Source organism: Euwallacea fornicatus, chromosome 12, assembly GCF_040115645.1.
Source record: "Euwallacea fornicatus isolate EFF26 chromosome 12, ASM4011564v1, whole genome shotgun sequence".
Taxonomy (NCBI): Eukaryota; Metazoa; Arthropoda; class Insecta; order Coleoptera; family Curculionidae; genus Euwallacea; species Euwallacea fornicatus.
Window position 1 is genome coordinate 250,795 of NC_089552.1, and position 22,688 is coordinate 273,482.

General features: G+C 35.0%; 1 protein-coding gene and 1 long non-coding RNA gene across 11 annotated transcripts; one reads left to right on the forward strand and one right to left on the reverse strand.

The window, feature by feature from the left end:
* Nucleotides 1-171: 171 nt before the first annotated feature.
* Nucleotides 172-20,757, forward strand: LOC136342498 (uncharacterized). Of its 10 annotated transcripts, none has more exons than XM_066288357.1 (20): nt 172-495; nt 1,122-1,223; nt 1,437-1,618; nt 2,631-2,794; nt 8,310-8,463; nt 9,073-9,197; nt 9,362-9,531; nt 9,640-9,735; nt 9,791-10,027; nt 10,095-10,262; nt 11,603-11,715; nt 11,823-11,944; nt 12,040-12,162; nt 12,213-12,691; nt 13,349-13,531; nt 15,102-15,236; nt 15,312-15,562; nt 15,740-15,989; nt 16,138-16,270; nt 16,329-20,757. In XM_066288357.1, the coding sequence occupies exons 1-20, from the start codon at nt 379-381 to the stop codon at nt 16,379-16,381; spliced, it is 3,357 nt and encodes a 1,118-aa protein (XP_066144454.1). In that variant the 5' UTR covers nt 172-378; the 3' UTR covers nt 16,382-20,757. The 10 variants fall into 10 exon arrangements, with proteins under 10 accessions (XP_066144454.1, XP_066144458.1, XP_066144455.1 ...); XM_066288361.1 differs by having other exon boundaries at nt 15,114-15,236; XM_066288358.1 differs by having other exon boundaries at nt 9,791-10,021.
* LOC136342506 (uncharacterized) lies at nt 20,478-22,656 on the reverse strand. The gene is made up of 2 exons (XR_010732653.1): nt 22,507-22,656; nt 20,478-21,219 (listed from the first exon to the last, which is right to left on the reverse strand). It is a non-coding gene; the product is annotated as an uncharacterized lncRNA (long non-coding RNA).
* Nucleotides 22,657-22,688: the final 32 nt, after the last annotated feature.

Genomic DNA, 22,688 nt, shown 5'->3' on the forward strand with positions numbered 1-22,688 from the left:
ATCAAAAGTATTGATTTTAGTACTTCAGCGGTAATGGCGGCAACGCTGTTAGAACTTCCTATTCTACTACGCCCTATTCCTCCCATGTGATTCGAAAACGTTTATTGCTGTACGACAAATGACATGTTTCTTTTTTTGCCATCTCAACGTACCTGTCAATATCCGATGTGTCAACAATGTCAATTTGTATTTGTGTAATAATAATGGCGGAAACGAGAAATGTGATTGTACTTAATTTGTATTGCTTTTTCGGCACTTTATAATAAAAACATCTTTATTAATTAATTTAATGTACTGCCAGCATAAAATGCATTGTTGTGGAAATGCCACGGCAAGCCTCTAAATAAGTTTTTTGGCGTATTAAGTGTAGGCTTCTTTATGGAACAGGACATACTGGACATGGCCCCATTGCCAGATAATGATAAAAATACTGCTAATAAAAACAAAGAAGACGAAGATAAATTGAAGCCCAAGGAGCCCCAAAAAGATGAGAAAGTAAGTTAACTGTGTTTGCTATATGTATTCATATTCCTATATGTAATTATTTGACTTGGTAGACATCACCTCTGTGCATAATGTAAACTGAAACACTTTTGTTTACAACCTCTTTTTAAATGCACTGCCTACATGTCCATATCCATTAAAACCTACACTACGCTAGTGGATTGCCCAGTCATCTTAAATTTTAGGTAAATTTAAAAATTAAGTATTATTTGTTTTGATTTTCAAGGTCTTTAAGGCAATATTTGTTGTTTCACTTTAAAAAGTTCAGGTTTGGGATACGGGTTTACCCATAGTGTTTTTACGTTTCAGGCATAAGTGTTATTTGTATTAAAATAGCTATTGTTTAAGTTTTTAAAATTAAGATGCTAGGTCCAATGAAAGCTCTCCCTAATTTACCTAAAACTCCTTCCTACTTATTGATTACATTGAATTGAATTGGTAGGTATTTAGGTATTTGAATATTTCAAATAAACTTCCAAGAATATTAAGAAAGTTTAAAGTAAATTAAAGTGATATTAGGGCATTACAGGAATTGCATTGTAAATTCAAATATACCTAGAAACAGATTAATTCCAATTTCTGTAGTTTGTGATTTTAGCATCCTTTTTTGATTATAGACTCTATCAAATTTGAATGATAGAGAGCTGAAGGCTTTGCTGGACGAAGCTATTAACTACAAGAATCCTAAAGACAGAGAAGGCAAAAGCGAGCTATTTAATGTAAGTGTATTAGCAGTGCTTGGCTTGTTATAGAGCTTTAGAGCTTTTTCAATACTACAAATGACATTAAGAAATTATAATAATTATTTCAGAGAACATTTTAATTTCAATTTTTAATAACTTAGTATAAACACTTTCTTTTATATTTGTGGCTACTGGACCTGAGTAAGAGCATTGAAAATAAAAAAAATTTAGTAATTTTAACATGTACAGGACTTGCTTCTGGAAGCTGAAGAAACAGAACGCATTGCTCGAGCTACTTCTGCTGGTGGATCAGAACTTGTACGGCATTGTAACCCTGCAGCTCGGCGACAGCGTCATAGTGGGGGGCCTAGGGGTCGCAGGTATGCAGGTCCTTCCAGCTCTGGCCTTATGGGTAGGAGTGTCACTGAAAGGTGCGTAATAGTAAGATATTTTTTTCCATTTTAGTAAGCAAACATTTATTATGTTTGTTATACTGCAAATGCTATTTTTACTAAATGAGTCTCTCAGTAAAATAAGTATTTAGCTTTTAATCCCTCAGAAGCATGGCTATAAAAAAAAAATACAAAATTTTAGTTAATGAAGCAGTGAGTGGTAATGGGGCATAACCTCATAAAAAGAACATTATCTATATTTTACATCCTAGTATGAATGTATTTTACAATTGAAAAGCTGAAAAGATACAATGGAAGTAAATTTGAACAAACGAATAGCATTGTTTTCATTGAGACCCATAAAGCACCTTTGTATAATCTATTGTCACATTTCTAACAGATTTTATTCCGCCATTTAAACTTAAGATCGGTGGAAGTTTGATGCGTGAACTAGTTATTTAATTTGCAGTTACCGCTTAGGGCACCGAGAGTCATAAATCAAGAATAATTGTAAATATATGGGTGCTTTTTTTATTATGATAATTCTTGTTACGTGTTGTTATATTATTCTTGTTAGTCTGATTCAACAATGTTAACTAACTTTTGCGGTTTTATCGTCTAGATTGTCTAACGGTATATCATTTTTTAGGATATTTTTAAGTTATATCTAATTAATGAAATAATCACACGTTGCTGATTTGGGTTTCTGACAGAATAAATTTTTTCCTTCAGGATGATTTTTGAATATAAATTTGTTTCAACGATTGCACCTTCTTTTAATGAGCAGCAAACTAATTAACGATTTCTCCACACAAATGAGGAAACAATCAATCAAAAAAAGTAGTATGATCGTATGATTATATTTTTGTATTTGTCAATAGTACTATGCTGTATTTATTATATTTGATGCACTTCGTTTAGGTAAGTTGGTACATACCGCAATAATCGATATATTTTGCTGTGCGTATTAGGAATATGTTTTCTAAGTGTCGGTCATCTTAGAACCTAAAAGAAGCTCGATTTGAAAATTCATTACCAATATTTATTGCAGAGGCACTCACGGGGGTTCCTTGGACAATTTGGCGAAAGAGGAACTTTATGAGGCCACATGTCGACGTTTAAGGGGTGCTAGGAAATCTAGCACAAGCTCAAGTGGGGCATCTTCCAGTTATGGCGGTAATCAAGTGCGAGTTAGCGCTAGGCAGAGAGAAGGTGGTAAGTAATTTGTTTAAGTATCCCATGAGAAAGAAAGAAATTGAATGCGCTTAACATATTTGTAAGAAGTAACGTTGATACGAATATTTGCAATCACTTTAAATGCATCTAAACTAGCTATACTAGTTACACACCAAACTCCAGTTATTTGCATTAAATTTGGGCTTGTCGAAGTGCTGAAGGCCTGGGACGAACGCGTCAGTTTTATCTTTTTTAGTGTGACGTTTTTTCATCTTCGTTGATTATACCAGTGGAATTTGTTTTTTTTTTTGTGAACCATGATAGATTTTTTACTTTTTACCAATACCGTTTTCCTTTGTTTTGTATAATTTTGTGGCACGTTTGAGATAGTCATCTAACCACGTTTTCATTTTTCTGTTTAATTGTAATAACGATATCTGTTATTATATTTTAACATATATCGCGACACGTGTACAAGTCTGACAAATACAACAAAACTACTTTTAAAATGTAGTTTCAAGACGGTAAGTAGCTGACACACATCATACAAATGTTTTGAATTTTAACACATTTGAGACAATTAAAAGTTGCATTCGGTATATTTCACACACTATAATTGTCATCAGTGTGAAAAAACATTGGTTCAATTTTAAAAAGCTTATCGTAGCTTTCCACAATCGTCTGGGGCTCGTTTTGATAAGAATTTTTACAATCTGGTGGAATTTTTTTAATCCAAGTGTTGAAAGACCCTGTACCTATAACTTTGCTGTGTATATGTCCGTTGATCGCTTTAGGAAGAATTTGAACTTGCATAATATATGTAAGTATGCAATGAATGCATCAAAGCCCTTTTTGAGAAGTTAATATCCGTGCAGTTATGGTGCCTTTACCAAGCCAATCAATTAATATACTCGTATGTAAATGACCTAATGGCCCGCAGTGATTTTTGATAGCATTTATATTACTAAAGCCCTCTCTGCGGTCATTGTTCTATTGATTACCATATACATGCCAGTTATAATATCTTGATTAGAATTTAAAATGTCTTGGACGTATTACTATTCGAGGTCAGTTAATAGTCCTATTTTTACGATAAAATCTTCGTAGGTATGAATTTAGTAAGTGGCGCAAAAAATCAATTGTGTTAATTATGGCAGATTTGCATGAGGGCTTCCATGCTACCCGGGGGTGGTTGTAGTAGTGCGACCGCACGGCAAACAACCACGTTTATGTTTCATTTAGCTGTGGACTGTAAGAGGAAACAAAAGGAATACGTGGAAAGTGTTTGTGCGGGAACTTCAGCGGCCGAAACAAAGACTCTTGCAGTAATGTAGTTCTTAATATTTATTTATGGAAGAAGCGTGGTGGATCAAATGGCATTTTCGGTGTATGATTCTCAGGCGAATAAAGTGCGTGCTGTGTATTTATTACTCGATGAGCCGCCCGAAGATTCTCTGTCTTCTGGAAAATTTAAAAAATGGGATCCGCAACGTCAAACTGGTAAGACTGTTACATGTCTTATCCTTAACACTGAACAGTTTAGTCCTGAAATAGGACCTAATACCGGTAGGTTTTAAGTATTGAGTACCGGCTGCCAGAAATGCATGTTATTCTTTTTTGTTGGGGTAGGACTATACATTGTAAGGCTGTTATCACTATTCATTGCGGTAAATTGAGAATAAAATTATTTAATTCACTAAAAAATTTGTAAAAAGGTGCTTTTTGCTAAAACATTTTTTAGCCTCACAGATCTAAAAATAAGTAATATTAATCATGCAATTTTACTGGCAGAATCAAAATTTCTTGTAGCCACTCCTATTTATTAAATGCATCCGGCTCGACCCATATTCCTAATTTCCTAGTCGATATTTTACATTACGGGCTGCATGTTACACTAAATATAAAATTGACTTTAGACATGAATGATCAAAAATCATTGGAGATGAAGTATCCTTAAAGTAAGAATTTTGTTGATGAAATCTGAACTTTGTCTAAGCGTATACGTTTTTGTTTTGAACACATTAGATCAAATATGCAATTACGTTGCCATTAAAAATTATTTATCAAATCGACTTGACAATGGTATCTTTCTGGTTATCCGTTGCAATTAATATTATCTTCAAATCGTTAAGAAATAGCCGACTGTGTGGTATTAATGATTTGAGGTTTTTGGAAAACTTTAGTAGGAAATAAGTGATCCTGTTCATTTTCTTTTCACGTCTCAAAGTAGAATGGGATATTATTCCCTATTTAAATTCTCGTTTTAAAAGTATAATTCAATCGAACGTGTCTGCATCGTTAACAACTGTAATAAAAATTGTTAAACCCAGTTATATAACTTAACATCAATTCTATTAATTACTAGATGATCTTATGCAATAAGGAATTAAATAAGTTTGGCCCATAGGTCAGATTTTCTCTTTTACAATTTACGAATAATAAGGAATTTATACAAAACGCATATACACATGGTCGCCAGTTACAGCCCAACTCCATCTTGAATAGGCCATATTTTTCTTACGTTTCTTGACCAGAACCTTTCGTGAATTAAATGAAAAGTTCGTGGAAAAAAGTTAATACGTTTTTGTGCTTATTTGAAAACTATTTTTAATTTTACAACAATTAAATTGAAAGTAATTTATGCTGAAAGAAATTTGTGAATTAATTTTCATTGTTACTTCATGTTGATATTTTCGTTTAACATACATGGGCATGCACCCACCTGCTTTTAATAAATGTGGTTGTTGTAAATAAATAATTTTAGGAGCTTTGCAAAACGCTAGTTGAGGTTGTAAATCGTCGTTTTTAACTTGGTGTTTTTCGTTCGATCTCAGATTGTTTCTAACAATTCTTCTATATTACTTTTCGACCTTATTTCCATTGACCCTTGTATACCAGGTGTTTTCCCTAATTTTTTGCATTGATTTTTATTCAATTTTCAATAGCGATTTCAAAGACCAACCCACAACCAGTTAGATTCTCTTTTAAACGTTTGAATTTGAAAAGGGCAAAAAGTCACAATTTCTCGACATTTAGGTGGATTGTGTCACTATCTAGCTATCTTTTACCGCAAGCAATTACGCTGGCACTGGCGCAAACAAACGATGTATGCCTAAACCTTGCTTAAAAGGGCGTTCACACACGCATAAATCATGGGCACCAGTTCACTACCGTCAGTGTTTGACGTGTATAGACACGTACAGTTTGAAGTGAGTAAACTGACGGTAATGATTCGTATCAGTAAAAATAAGAAAAACATTTGGATTTTTTTTGGCTGGTAATCATAATGGCACTGTCGCCACTGAACGATGCATGTCTAAACATCGCCTTATGCACACATAAGTCAAACATTCAACACATCTTTAAACGATAAATAATTGAATATTTGTGAAACTTATACGTTTGCAAGCTTGGGTTTCTACTAGCTAGGAAACCCATTAGCTAAAAACTAAAACCTGCACAAAATGATCGTTTCGTAATGAGTACGAAATAAGTAGCGCATATGAATTTTGGACACCCTGTGGACTCCAGTATTATACTTGTACCACTGTGGCAACATTGTACCTTGCCTGTATTCAAATTCAAATACTTTTTTAGTATTTCTCGATCGATCCTCTATTCATGTTAATGAAAAAATCCTGCACAAACTTATCTAGAAATTAACTGGACAGGAATTTAACTCAAGGACGTCCATTCAAGGTGCATCGATTCATTTTCGTTACATTTCATTTGCGTTGTGCGTCGACTGCTCTCTGATAAAATATCGATAAACTAGACGAGCTTTTCACAATCTGGCAACATGTTAATGTTTCGCTAGACAGCAGACAGGTGATTTTAACCTCAAAGTTAAATTTTTTCGCCCTCTTTATTTCGTGTAAATGTATAGATATTTTTTAGTTTTAGGCCCTTTCGGGGGTCTTATACACATTTAGAATGTGAAATTGCCAATTTTGGAACGTTTTAGTGTGTAGATTAGTGTAAGCAACGAGTTATTAAATAGTTTTCCTGCCGTGTAGTTCGTTTGAGCCTACCGAAATTGAAACGTCATGGCGGAGAATCATCCCAACTTGTTGAAAAATCCCGTTCAAAATCAGGACAAAAACGGCCTATTCAAATCAGTTACTGGGAATCAGGTGAGATGTAAGTGGCAGGGGGGATCAGTCGTACGTCCTTCAGCTTCTTAGCTTTTTTATTCATATGTACAATAAATGAACGATCGATTTTTGGCTTTCTTGTTACCCAGTTTCAACAACTGGCATAATGATTTCCCTTTTTTCCCGCTTATGCAACTACAGTACACTTACAATTGTGCTTATTCATACGTTTGTAATAATAGATTGAAAGCAGAATTCTCAACCTCTGAAAAATGGTGTTACTATCATTAAGAAACAGCTGATAAGATTCAACATTCTTACATTTTTGTCATTCTTTTTTTAGTTAGAATTCTGCTTTAAATCTTCAATTTTGAGAGAATATCAAAAATAAAGTTTAGGTATGGTACCTGATAGATAATTTTTCTAAATTCTTAACTCATTAAGGCAAAAAGGTATAGTCCAATCTCAACAGGGATATCAGCCTTCTATGTAGTTGTTTCTCTTTGTCTCTTCAAATTGTTTTCTGTTCTTTATTTTATTACAATGAGTGGAATGACCACAAAACAGATCTGCTTGCAATTTCTCATTGTATCTACTTCTGCATAAACGTTAATATTTGAGACATAAAATATTACTAATGTTCATTTCTTTATATCTCTTTTAGCTTTCACAGCATTTTATTCCAAGCTGTTCTGTGGTTTATTGTCTTATCCATGTCTAGCATTCACAGCACCTTTCTTCTTTTCTTATCATAACTGTATGGTTTTCCATTTAAATAACAATATTGAGGTTTCACTCGTGGTTTTTACTTACAGATATAAATTGTCATTACTCATGTATAAACTAAGCAAGGTGCAAGGTTAGAAATGTACAAGTCAGGTGAAATATGGTCAAAGTTCAGATCAAAGTTAAGTATGTGTACCAGTATATCTAATAGTTTTTATTCAATTTTAACATATTAAAAATTATTCAAAGCTTGGTGAGATTCTAAGTGTGAGTCTATGTTGTTGAAATTTGAATGAATTTTTTTATAAGTCTATGGACTTAAATCTGCTTATTGGCTTGAAGAACTCGTGCCACCTTCTGAAGTTTTTGGACCTAATGGATCTTATGAATAAACAGTGGTTGGTTTCACTTGTATGAATCGCTATTAGTCTACATAAATCCTAAAAATTCCTAATTTATCCCATTTCTAGTAGAAAATAAATCTTGTATTCAATAACTGATGCGTCGAATTTGAAATATAAATTTGATAAAACATATCCAATGTTGAATCAAACGTTTGATCCTATCCTGATGCGAACTAAAATTCAACTTTTAAATATCAAACACCTTGTAGGTAACTAACAGCTGGTACATCTTTTATATATTAATAATTTTTGGTTATAACAGGTGGTTTAGCTAGCAATCGCAATTATCCTGTAGTTTCCTTCTACCAAGTTTGTTTTAATCTTTTACAGGCAGCCTCCCCTCCAATGTCAACTCTGGCGAAACCTCCCGCGATTTCTTGGAGGAAGCCAAGCGCAGCAAAGAAATGAAAGACAAGGAATATGTGGTTGTGGATATGGACAAGGACAGGCTTGAAAATGATCTACTTGCTAGGTATATCGTATGGTAAAAATCAGTTTGTTTAGTTTAGGTGATGGCAAGGGTGATGGTGTGTTTATTCACCTACAATTAGAGAATTTCTACTAGACCATGAAACATTTTTTTTAATATAAAATTACTCGTAGTAAAACAGAAAATAGTTCACATTTTATTAGAACTTGATTGTTCAGCAATTATAAAAATGCCGAATATCTCGGAAGGTTTGTTTTAACTTAAATAAGTATGGATCTAGAGAAAGTTTATCAGAACATGCTATAAGTGAAAGAGCAAACACGATTGTAGCAGGTACCTAAAACAGATAATCTGCTATTTTGTGTACATTTGAGGGTTATTCCAAAACTTTGTGGGGTGAGGGTTTACCTGGAAATTAAATTTACAGGCTTCATATGTTGATTTAACATGTCTTTTAAGCAATTTAACTAAATGAATTACTTCTATTTGTTTTTCGCTTTTAAGGATGTGGATTTCCAATTTATCAAAGTTATCATTCATCAAGGGTCTTTATTGAATCATTAGCATTATTGAGCTTAGTAACTTTATTGAAGCTTATGTTATAAACCAATGAATTGTATATTAAACTTCTCTTGCTGATGGCTGGCTATTTTGTCTTCCCAGGGGCTACGAAGAACGATTCATTGATGGAGGAGGTCCCAGCAAAGTTGGAGTTGCTACACCTGAGACTCACATTTCAACCGTAACACCGAAATATACTAGTAAGGCTACCTTACATATCCAGCAATGTAAGCAAAATCATATAAAATTTACTCACACGGTATTCGTTTTGCTTCTAGAAACATGGTTTGAAGATAAAGATTTTTACACAAAAATAAAATAGTATTCTTAAGTTTTTATATCATTCAACAGAGTATGGGAAAATCGTCTTAAATTTGATCGTTTTGTGCAGCTGGTAATCGTGCCACAAATGTAGACGACCCATTGCCACTAGAATTGGAAAGTACTTCGGACAAGAACAAGCTTTTAGATGCAAGTACTGTAGCTAAGGTGATACAGAACAGCAAGTGTCAAGTAATCATTCCTGCGTATCCAGTTAAAGCTTCTTGTCTGGATGAGAAGGTTAGAGTTATGATTTGATTTCGTTATTTCAATAAATATTATTTTGTTGGCTGACTACCAGAATTTTTTAATTGTTACATGAAATAGTTTTTCTTTTATTACTCTTAGAAAGTGGACGAAAACGGCAACGCTCTTCATCAAACTAAAGAAAAAAAGAAAAAGAAGCAAAGTGATAAGAATGTAGTAGTTTTACAGTCGGAAAACGTGAGTTCTTTTTAATATCTGTTAGACCTAAAAATAAAAATTTATTTTTCACCAGATCGAAGGCCATAAATCGGAAATAATAAACAACGTTGACCAGCTCTTGCAATTTATTGAAGGGACCACCGATAACATGAAATCTCGTGTTGCTCAGTCCAAATCTAAGCAACTGCACAAACAGCATGCATCAGAGGATGGGGGTTCTAAGGCTGGTAAAAAAAGGCATACCAAATCGAGTGTAAAAGATGTGGGGGGTCAATTGGGGGGAGACGGGCGGCACGAGTTGAAGGTAAGTGTAAGTTGGGTGGTATCTTTTAGAGAAAATAACTTGTAATTTACTCAAGGTTTTTTTTCACTTATAGAAGAGCAATTCTCTTGGTGAAATTTCGGGAATGAAGTTGGACAGAGACTTTGAAGCATTCAGTAGTAATAAAAATAAGCAAGACAAGGAAGAAGAAAATGTGGTTTTACGGGGTAACAAATCATCCATCGATAGGGCTAGAGAAAGGAGATCTTGGGGCAATGTTGAGGTAATTTTTTCATATGAATAAAAAGTATTTATTTAGCAAAATTTTCATGAAATTCAGAAGAGTTTTCACATATTTTTTCTTAATATTTATTTTTGATTTAGACATTAGTTTTAGAATTTTTAATACTTAACATTTCCGATGTCTTTTTAGCCAATTATTACATAATTCTAGAACATTTTTTTCTCACTCACTATATAATTCCCTACACAAAGCATATCTCAGTTACATTCAATCCCAGCTTGTTTTGACGTTTGATACATTTTCGTAGCTATGCAGGTTTTTTTTCTGTTCTTTGTTTTTTGATAACTTTTAGGTAGTTTTGGGTTTTAAGGGAAAATACTCATAATTTAAGTATTTTAAATTGAATTGGAATTTAGATTGATTCAAGAGTTTTGCCTTTTGGGCTACCCCATGTTTTTCCATAATCCATTCTTCAATTTAAGTCTCACTCGATGCATCCGTTCACATTAAGATTTTTACCACCCAAATTATTCTCTTTAGCAATTCTAGGAGTCTGCGAGCTCCGTCAATTGCCCCTCTATATTGACCGAAAATAATTTCTGATGTCTGCTTTCCAAAGCTTTTTGAAATTAATGGCCACATTTGGCAGATGTAACATTTGTGCAACTGTTGTATACTGTATGAAATTCGAAGCCAGAAATGACGTCAGCTCTCATTTAAATGTATTTGATGGGTGGATAGTGTGTCATTAAACAGAAATGCTTGCAGTTACACAACTTTTGACTCTGCCAAACTGGAGTGATAAAAAACACCATTTACTCTTCTGACCAATTTTAGTAAATGCTGAAAATGTCACCATACCATGACACCAAAGGTGGTGTCGTCAAGATTTCAGATGTAATTTATCACATATCATTAATTATGTGATTTCGCCTATCATCCAGTCATGATACTTTAATAAATTGTAGACTCCAAAACGATATGTAATCGAGCATAAATGCTGCAACAATCATTGTGGGGGAATATATTGACTCAAGAATTTGGGTCATAAAGTTATCTTCGTTAAGAGGTATCCCAAGACGTATCCCAGGACATCTCTCCCATGTTCAAATTCTGGGGATTGTTGTAAAGGAAAAAAAATCTGTGTAAGATTTTCGTTTTCGCTTCGTATTTCTCATAGTAGTACGCCTATTCCTGTGTTTAAGTATTAAATCATAAAAATGTTGATACCTACGAAGACTTTAAAAAAATTTTAAATTGTGCTTTGTCCTACAATTGCTGCTGAAATATCATTACGTCCAGACATGGAATTTAAGTCTTACAAATATTCCTTCGGGCTTATTGATCGTGTTCTATAGATGTTTCTAATTAATTTCTAGCCTCACTCATTTCAAGCTTTGTATAATGCTTCATCGCTGGAAAATCTGGAAACGTCAACTGATACTTGGGAGGTTACGAGACCAAAGAAAAAGAGCAAAAAGCGTCGAAATAGGTAGGCCGGTGACGTTTTGCTTTTTCTATGCTTGTTCAATACAAATTTGTTTCTCTATACTAATGTTTTTTTTTTTAATATAATTTTTCGATAACTATTATATTTAGTGTAAGCAGTGCAAGTGGAGCAAGGCAAAATTCATCTGCTGGTGGAGTTTTTTCATCGGGGAGTCACGAGGATCGAAGGTCAAGAAGAGCCCCTACCCCTGATTTAGGAGCTGTAATAGTGGGTAAGTATTCTCTGATTTCAAATTTTGATTTGAAATGTAGTTTACTTATTAAATCGGTATACTTACGTATAGTTTCGTATGTTTTTTTAATGCAGGTATTTCTAATGCGAAAACCACACAATCGATGCCACATAGTGAGAAGAGCAACGATTCTTCCTCAGATGTTGACTCTGTGCATTCTTTACCTATGGACGGCCCCATATCTTACGCGGATATAGGTATAAGTTTCACATCTTGTATTTATCTCGAATTCTAGCTTGATTTATAGCCAAAAACAGCGAGAAGAAGAAACCTAGTCCAGAGAAGCAAGAACGATCAATGCCAATGAACAAAGAAAAATCGCCTCAATCCACAAAGAATCAACCGGAAACTGACATCAAATATACCGGGACTTGCCACGTTACTGCCCAGATAATCTCCGTTCAAGAAAAGTCCCCGCTTAGTTCTGCCAGTTCAAGTTCAAGTGCGATCAATACGGAGACCGGTAGCCGTACGAACAAAATCGTGGTACCGGATGTGAACAATATAAAAAGTTTTCCGGCCATCACAGGGTCAGTCACCAAAACGACGACTGTGAGCTTGCAAACGCAGAATTCTTCGACAAGTGATAAAGCTGTGCAATCGACTTTGAGTTATGAGGACTCTTTTGTGCGCGAGAAATCTGCTACTGTTTTCGATAAAAACGGTGTGGCGGTGCCAAATGTGTCAAGTGACGCTTCTCAACCAGGGACGGTACCGACGATTGAGGTAACTTTAAAAATTTTTCCTCTGCAATGTTTCTCAGTTCTAACTAACTTCGATGAAACTAATATAGATATAGACTTGAAATGTTCGTGAAAAACCCAAGTATTTTTTTATTTCCTGTTCAATGCTAAATTTATGTGTAAATCAATATTTTCTAAACCTAAAACCCTAACCGGCCTAAGCACAGGGACTATTTGTTTATTCAGTATTACGAATATCTTGTTCGCCGTGGTACCACTCGGCCGAATCATCGACGAATCGATATCGGTACGAAAACATGCGAAAAACTTTATATTCTACTTTTTGCAAATGTACTAGTAATAGGCTGAATCGTAACAACAATGCGATGGCTTCCAAACATCTTTACAGCTTTTTGCTACGCGTACAGGTCACCGATCTAAGGACGGTGACGATATGCGAAACAATATACAATGTTCCAATATAAAAACATAAAAGAACACGAAATTCTTCTATTACAATAAGGCTAAAAAACAATTTATTTGCCAAATTAGAGGTAAAAGTCATTCACATTATAAGATACATGACCGCAGATTTTCTATGCGGTGCTTCTTTTGACAACCATCAGATTTTGGTCTCAAAAGTTTAATAAGGTTGAAACATGGTTGAAACGTAAAACATAATTTGGTAAAATCTGTCCAGGTCCAGACTTCAAGTTTGCCGCCATCCAATTCGTCTTTGGTAGCTACTGGTAAGCGTCAAGGCAGCGCAATTCCCAAAGAAAAGCGCAACAGAGGAACTGTGGGTGGAAATGAACCGGTCTTATCTCCTCCTAATAATAGTGTTCAGGGTTTCTTTGGAGCTCAGAGTGACGTTTCTGAATCGGTGAGTAAAGGCTTATTTAGTTGCTTTCATGCGGAATATTTTTTGTTCAATTATCCCTATCTAGTCTAACTCGTATCTTTTTTCAATCAAAGTCACTGTTATTTTATTTGGGGTTTTTTCAGTTATTACGTAATGAGTTAATCACGCGACTTGTGTGGTAACCGATCTCATTAGATATATGACAATTCAATATTAGTTATTAATGGTCGTATGGTCTGGGCTGTAGGTAAATATATGTATTTTATCAACACACGATACACTTACTGTGGCCCATAAACGTGCAACAAAGTAAACTTAATAGACAAACAATATTCTTCATATTTTTTGGGCTTGGTTATGGTTTTTGTTGTCAAGCTTTTTGTGCTAATGGCGATGTGTAACCTACAAGTATTATGCTTTTTGTTCTAACTCGGACATTAATTTGTGCTAACAAGTTATTTGAAGAAGTTTGCTTGGAGCTTGTGATTTACCTCTAGAATAACAACTACTAGAGCTTGTTTAATGCATATAATAGCTAAGTTAATATAGAAAGTATTCGTTACTTAAGATAGAAGTATTTGATTGCGATTAAGGCTCAGCAATGGTCAGATTGATGCTTTCTATTTACGACGACTTTTTCTATGCAAACAGGAAATCTGGATGCCACGTAATGCACCGGCGAAGATTGTATTCAACCTGTGATTCGCAAACCAAAAAGGTCTGGTTTCAGAATGTAATTCACGATTAAGTTGTGTTGACATTCCTAAGGTTTATAACTAAACTGAAAGTGTAATCATAAGTCAACGTCGATGTTCACTTATGTAGGAAATACTTACTGTCTATATTTTTCATGTTCATTATTTGCCATAAACTTAAAACTCTGCTGACTTTCAAGTTTTGATTGAGAAATCGATGGGATGGTGTAGTACTTTCTGTTTCGGGTCACGGCAGTGACAAACCAGGGGGTAAATCATTATCTACATGGAATCTCAACCTTGTAGTATACAGATATAACACAAATTCGATGATATTTTAGCTTTTGTAAGTATTGTTTATTTTACCTTGTTTAGAACAATTGGTGTTATGTGCCAAAACGTGGACTTATCAAAGTAACCTCTATGATTACTCAATTTCGAATATGTATATGTAATAAGTTTTATTAGGTAAGAGTTAAATACGGGGTTAATGGTACTTGGTAACTGTAATAGATACTTAACAACTAACAAAGGAATTCTTTTTTTATTAAACAAATCGTGGTGAAGGTTTAAAAATGATGGATAGCGTTGGAAATGGTTCCAAAAAACTGCCTTGTATCAAACAAATGAAGACTTTTTTTGTATTTTCTACAATTCACACTAATCTCACAAAAATTTAAATAAACAACACGTTTTTGTTTAAAAAAGATAGAAAGATACTTTGAATTGATCGCCTGCATCAAGCACCTCATATAATTCGTCCTACAGAATACATTCATAATCACCACACAGCTGAAAGCATCGGGGCACACTTATCTGTAAACATACACAAACCACAACCAAGAGTCCGACACACTCATTAATCACATGATATCATCTACTCAACCTTATTCCAGTTCTTTTCGCAGTTCATGAGGGATTCCGCCCAATACGCCACCCAGCGCATGCCTCCGGATATTATGGAGGTGTCCGCCATAGAGAAGATTCAGCTAATGAATTGTTCAAGCGTAAATTCGTCATGTAATGCCAATGTGAGTAATAGTTTCGTCAGATTTGTTAGTGCGTTATTGGCCTATGCCACTTGACCTACGACTGTCTCTAATTAGGACACACCTCAAAGTTCCACACAAGTGTCTTACACAAATCCTCCTTCTACACCTATGACCCCCAATGCCACCTCGACGCCTATGGATTCGGCAGGGAACAAGGGCAAAAGGAAAAAGGTCATCAACAACAGTGGAAGTACTCCAAAAAGCAGAAATAGTGAGACGAGAACCTTTGCGGGCGAAAACGTGGCCGCGTCTGTCTGTGATACTAATTTGGAGGAACGGGGAGCGGGTAGCAAGCTGGTCAACGGGTAATGGGCGTGTTTATTGTTATCCATGGTTTCCAAGCGTTCACGAAGTAGCGACAATAAAAAAAATTAAGGTGTTTAGTGAAAATCTGCGCCAAAACCCAATCGTGTATTTGAGATGTCTTTGAGATTTGTCTTTGGATTACATGCGGAAGGTTCATATGTAAATCGTTTCTTTAGGATCTGCGACGAATTGCCACATTCGTCTTCAAGTCTCCCTCAGCCTACACCAGCACTATCTCAAACCGCCGATAGTCCTCCACCGGTTGTAATTTTGTCTGGTCTATCAAAGGAAGTGCCTTCAGGCCTTGTCTTTGGATTTGACATTAACGAGCAATTACTCTTGGAGGACTGTAGAGGCGATGATGATGCCTTATTACCTCGACAGTCTGATAGCATAGTAGTTAGTGAACCAAACGTTAGTGAGAATGTAAGTATTTACCCGCTTCTGCAGCGATGCCTCATCGTAGGATAATCGCTGGAAGAAATGTCAATTCTTACGAGCCATCAAATTGTAACATGTTCATGTATACAGGGCGTTAAATGGTGTCGCCAATAGCATGGCATTTCTTTTCTAGGATGTGAGTCAAGAAAACATAGAACGATCGCCCTATCAGGAAGAGGATTGGGTTAGACGATATAAACCGCCGCCAGTTGACAGAGGTCCTCCGAAACACAACCATGACAAAATCGTTAACTTTATATTAACTGGTAAGTGATAGTTCTGCAGTGTGGTCCCGCTGTAATCCGTGAAATCTAATAATTCCAGCCTGGGAAAGTGTATTAAATCAACAAATACCCTACTACTCGGACAGTGTATAAAAGAGCTGGGAGACTTGTTTAGTGAAAGTGACAATATAGTCGACAGTGCTTAAGACTATTTTTATGTAAGTTAAATAGAAGGAAACATATAGCTGTACAGCTATATAGGTTCGTTTATTAAAAGTGAACAATACTATCAAAATATTATCTACTAGTCAAGACACACTTTGGAGTATTGTTAAAATTGCGTGGGAAGAACTATTTACTGAATAGTGCCCGTTTACTAAACTCAAACTATGTCACCATTGAAATTCGGAAGAGGTAGCTGACGTTTCAGGCCCCAAGATGTATTATCAGGTAAACGGGAACATTTTGGGGCCGGCTGGTAGTTCGCTGTATTGGCTTATGATTTTGAAGGCTTCCCGATGATTATTATTTTTATACCACTTTATACATGGTGATTTTTGTAAGCAGTCATCGTAGACTTGCCCAAATACTCGTTCTCGTATCTTGTTACTTTGAAGCGCTCGGAATGATGTTAAAAATTAACCACGCGTTTGCGTTAGCACCGAAAAATGTGTTATTTAATGGAGTTTATGATAATAGTAATCTTAAAGATAACGGTATTTCAGAAGGTAATGCTGCTTACAGAAAACACTCTGGCGTTAAAGTATTAGGAGTTTGGTGGGGGTGGAACTCTCGTTTACTTTTAACAAACTGAAATAAAAATTTAGTTTTCGTACGAAATCCCCAAATTATAGCTGACTATAGATGCTGGATGGTGTCGCGCTCGTCACTAGTAATTCTTTACTTAAGTGGTTCTTCATTGATACCGTCACGTATACAATTGCATGTTGCAGAATGGTGTTGTTTTTTTTTTTAATAAAAAATTTACCAAAACTATCAAATTTGCGCGTTGTGTACTTTACCGCTTCAAAAGAACATTTTTTCTGTTGGAAAAATTATGGTAGATACAGAATGAGGCAGGACAGAAGTTGGCCCGTTCTCGTCTTTTCTGGTGGGCCGCGAAGTTCATCGAGACCAGTTTTTTTAGGATTAAATTTCGTTGTACATTGATTCATATGTATGTATTTACTCTTCGATGCGTTTGCTGTTTTATGCTTCATATCCACTCTTTAAGGTAAATTTTTGTCACAAACGCATTACCGGTTTTTGCTCAATATTAAGAGTTACGCGAGTACTTTATTTACTGAAATAAAGACTGGCGCAACTCGTTACATAGTTTTTCGTTTTCATTCGAACTTCACACCTCGAGAAATTTCACTTAATAAGTAAATAAATACATGTGATTCATGAATCACATGTATTCATTTACCATCGAAATAAGTCTACCGCCATGGCGAGGTAGACTCAATTCGAGGTCTGTCCTTTGGACCCATCTGTGCCACTTCACGTTTTTAGATTCTATGTTTGCTCACTCTCATACGTTCCGGCGGTATCAAATGAAGAACTCTTTAATGGGGCGACTTCGGAATAAGTCGGACTACGCCTTGGATCAACTTAGTAAAAATAATCTATTGCCCCGTTTTAAAAACCAGCTTTCCGTGAATTTGCGTGTGCTCTCGATGCAACACGTATTATTGTGATAATCTGTGTGAAAGTGTTATGGTTTATTGAAAGAAACCAAAACACGGACGTATGGTTTTTGAAGCGGGTCTTGTTTGCTGTTTTTTTTTATATAACGGAAGAAAAATTTGCAAAAAATATGAAGGTAATATTGTAATAACGAAAATAATGCTGTATGTATAAATAGTGAAAATAATACAAGTATGAATGGTATACATATTATGTAACATATTTAACGAGGTCGTATTTGACACAAAATACTTTAAGGAAACCGATTTGTAAATACTCCTGCTCTTGAACATTTCACCAGCGGTGAATTCGCAACTAAGGGACTATTAATGATTCTCAAGAGCAGGAATTCAACCAAAAATTAAAAATGTGTGTCCCTGTTAGATTTTTGTTATTTGAAAGTGATACTCTTCCATATCTAGCGTGTTTTTGTTCAAAGCCCTCAGCTAGACATAATCCGTGTGGATTCTTTTTTGTTATACAGAGATTATACAGTGCTTAGGTTGTAGTCAAATGCGCGATATGTTTTGCTGAATGCTGATTTTTCTCGGTTAAAGGGCAATATGCATAATGTAAATTTACCATTCAGTAAACACGGGAATCAAGAGATATACTTTTAATAGTAAGTTGAAACTATCCTTGTGTGTTGTTGGATATATGTGATACTTTTTGTAGGGTAACAAATTGGTCTGGTACAAAGGCTTCTGGAATAGTAAGCGATTGTGGCACAGAAAGCGGAATGAACTTTTTGGCGACGTAATTCTGGGTGATGTTTACGTCAGTAGCAATTTTACCAAAAAAGAAATCCGATAATAAATTTTTCGCTGTCGCGGACGTTAAGAAAACGCATCTTCGCCCAGAAACGTTTAGGGAACACTTTTTCCCCCTTTGTCACTGCCTTTCTTTCACCCTACACTCATATACCAAAATATTTACAGCGAGATTGTTTTTGGTATCTACCTTAAACGCGCAGAAGCAAGGCTGAGCCTTGTGGCCTTTTCTCGGTTGATTTTTGCTCTAGATTTCTGAACTTCATCAAATCTCGCGTCACCGTTCCATGCCAAAAAGCTCATTCCTTAAAGGCAGGTTTTTTTTTACACAACTAATAGTAAATACGTAGTTTGGCTAGAAGCCTTCTCGAAATAGACGCATTAATAATGAAGCAGAACTATACAACATATTCCAATTTAAAATCTCGATAGTCGAGAGCAGATCTTAAATCTGTTCTACACTTGAATTTCTTTCGTGTTGTTTGTCAATCAGGATAATTTCCAAACAACAGGAACAAGAACAAGAAAAAGAGCCGACCTTGACGTATCAAACCTTTGCCGCGCTTCTGATCTCATATATGGTAAAATTTGAGGTGTAGGAATGCTGCTACTTGAGAATTAATAAAATATTTGATATTCTAACGTAGGTAGGTATTGCAATGTTCCGCACGGTTAAGCATCTATGAGCTTCGATATAGTTTTGGTAAACCCGTGCGGACTGTTGAAGGTGTTTAACAAATTTGGTGTTCGACGCTTGTGCAGGTTGTTGAAAAAAGATCCCAATGAAAAAATACGGAAACTAGAACCTAGAACGTCGAGCAATTTATAGGGATAGCCCGAAGGTCACTTTTGTTGTTCCAAGTATCTGTTTGATGGTCTTTCTAACGATGAAACGGGCACGTCCTCGGTAAATTTTCAGCAACTTCTACGAGTGGTCGAAAGGATTGTTGGTACGTGGTAAACAAAACTTGGAACCAATAAATGTTGGGTTAGTTGATTTAACTTATTACTCTACTAATTTTCACTGCTTGCTACTTGTCCTTACCAAATATTAGCAGACCTGTCATTAATGTCAGCCATCTTTAAAACTAAAACTACCATAGTTACAAAGCTGTTTGTATAGTCGGGAGTAATAAGAGTAAATGACGCTAATCCAGTCGAGAATAAAGTAATCACGAAAAAAATGTAAAGTATGTATAGTTATAAATATAAAGATAATGCAAATGGCTAAAAAACAATACGTTTAGTTTTTTAAGAGGACTAGTTGTTTTGTGAACCTTAGAAGATTTTTCACTATAGGTTTTTATACGAAATCATTATTTATTTTTGACAATGCGTTCGTTACCTACGCAAAGGAGGGACCCGTCTTGTATTGCAGTTGCTAAAAAACGAATTTCCTATCGCCAAAGTAAGGGAATTGCAGGCCACCTCCTGTCGGTACGATAATAGAACTAACCTAAAGTTGTATAATATTTGTTATGTTTTTGTTTTTACAATTTTAGGATATATTAATGCGAAGCATATTGCTGTAACTGTCCTCCTGTAATCCGTGCTGTAATCTAGCCTTTATGTAAGCCAGTATTTTATTATTCAGTATTTCGTAAATGTACTCTGAACCTGGCAAGGACAGTTCCGCAGTATGTTTTCGGAGAAGTCATATATTTTGAAAGAAAAGTTCCTTTACTTTTTGTAAAGAGTTTATAAATAATATATTACCAATTATTTGAGAAATTCATACTTCAGTTTCTGTTTTAGTTCCGATACAGTGTCTCTTCAGTTGAAGTTCATATGAAAAATTCTTCTAATTTCAATCATTTTATTCTAAAAAGTACAAACACTTGTTTCAGTGTCGATATTTTGCCGAAAATAACGTAGGTTTGTAAACAGGACATCTAGCTAGAAACGCTGCTGGAATATTTAAATTTATCTTAAAGTGCAGCTCAGCAGGATTGCGTGATTTTAAACAATAAAGTTATGGCGCAGTTACTTCGGAGCCGATACATGATTGTTATGATTTTCCGAAACCAATGTTTTATTGCTTTATAAAAAAATAAATGATTATTTATTCTATCCTTTGTTAGTTTTTTGGCCACGCGTCTATGTACCAAAATAAAGAAGGCTTCTTGACGTACAAGGAACGTTAGATAAGGTAAGGTGCTCTTCGGACGATCCCATGAAACTAAAATAACGTTTATCTTCGCATCCGGCTTATTTTCAACTACAATCAAAATACGTATAATATATATGTTGCCGCGACCCGTCGATTTTGTTTTTAGAGTCTCCCGAAACAAACCCCCTCGTGGTGGTGCATTCACCATTATGGGTCCAGTAACGCCCAATTTGAAAGGGTTTTTAATTCTGATTGAGCCCCTACTTTTAGAGATAGAAAAAAAAACTGAAAAACCCCATCAGTATTTCGTCGTTTGCGACGTCACCTAAATACCACGTACAGTTGTTGATGAGCTGAGACAAATTTCTTCTATCGCACAACCCTCGGTTTGGCTAGTTACCCTTAAGTGGCGTCACGGTGATCTGTAACGAGATATTTGGCGTAGTATCGTGGATATAGCACCATGTTAAATTTTAAGGAACCAACAATCCTGTGTTTACACACAAACGAGTATCGCTCTTAAGTGTTTATTTTTTCCCTTTTGTACCCATAATTTTTTTATCACGTGCGAACGAAACACTGCTGATTCAAATGTGCAAATTAGAGGACGTTTGGTCGGTGCTGCAGGATATTGAATAGGGTGTTAGAGGAGGTCGTTCTGAATTGATTTAAACAAACTTGCCTAACTCGAACTAACATTTGGTACATACCAAAATTTATTTTTCCTGATAATTGAGTTTTTAATCATTTTTAATTTGACCGTGCTTTTCTACAACTGTTGAAGTGCAGAAGAACAATAAGTTTTTTTATCACAAAAAAATATTAAACTTTTTTGCTTATGTATGAATGCGTCAATGAGGAATAGAGCACGTAGATGTATTCAGAATGATGGTTTTCATTTTGAACACGATAAATAAATGAGTCATGATTTATTTACCGTTATTTGTAGTTTTTTTTGTTTTTTTTTTAATCAACAAAGAAATCGTCGAATACTTCTTTTCTTTACATGGGAAAATTATATTATTTTATGATGTTACATCGAATATTCGGAACGTAGTAAAAATGATGAAAATCCAAAAACCTTTAATATCTGGAAATCTATCGTAAGATTATAAATGACTCGCTTAAATTTTGGTAAGTGAGCTTGATGGATACTTGAAACTTTTAAAATTACTTGCTCTAATTTTTAAGAAATTTGAGAAAACTTACAACTTAGCGTTCAAATAAAATTCACGTTTAAAATTGGCTTCTTGCTGTAGTAAAAACTAGCAAAATCGTGTATAAAGTTCTGGGTAAGTAACAAAGTCATTTTAGGTTTTATGGCTTCAATAATTTAAAAAGTTCATTCATACATATAAAAAAGTTAAGTGCGTTTTTGTGATGTAAAGCTTGTTTTTCTGCACTCTAATTGTAGTTGTAGAAAAACATGGTCAAATAAATTTTTTTTTAAAATTTAATTATCAAAAAACAAATATTTGGTATACAGGTATGTTTGATTAAATCAATTCAGCATGTCATTCTCTATTTCCCCATGCAGTATTCTGCATTACCGACCAAACACCCCGTATAATGGTCCCGAGCGTCAAGTTTCAAAAAGTAATTAACTTGACTGCTGCTGGACGACAACATTTACGTTCCGACTTTCAAAACCTAATAGTTCTGAAAAAGGTAACTGAATTTTTTTCTGTAAAAACGTTTATAATATTTACCAGAAATTAGTCTTCGACGAACTAGTGACGCACAATCATAATTTTATGCATATAAATAAATAAAATTCCAAGTGCTCCGATTTCAACAAGATTCGATTCCGCAGTAACCGTACGATACCGCTTCGATTTTCTAGTCCAAAAATTTGCATGACGTGTAGGTCATGATATTTTTGGACTTAAAA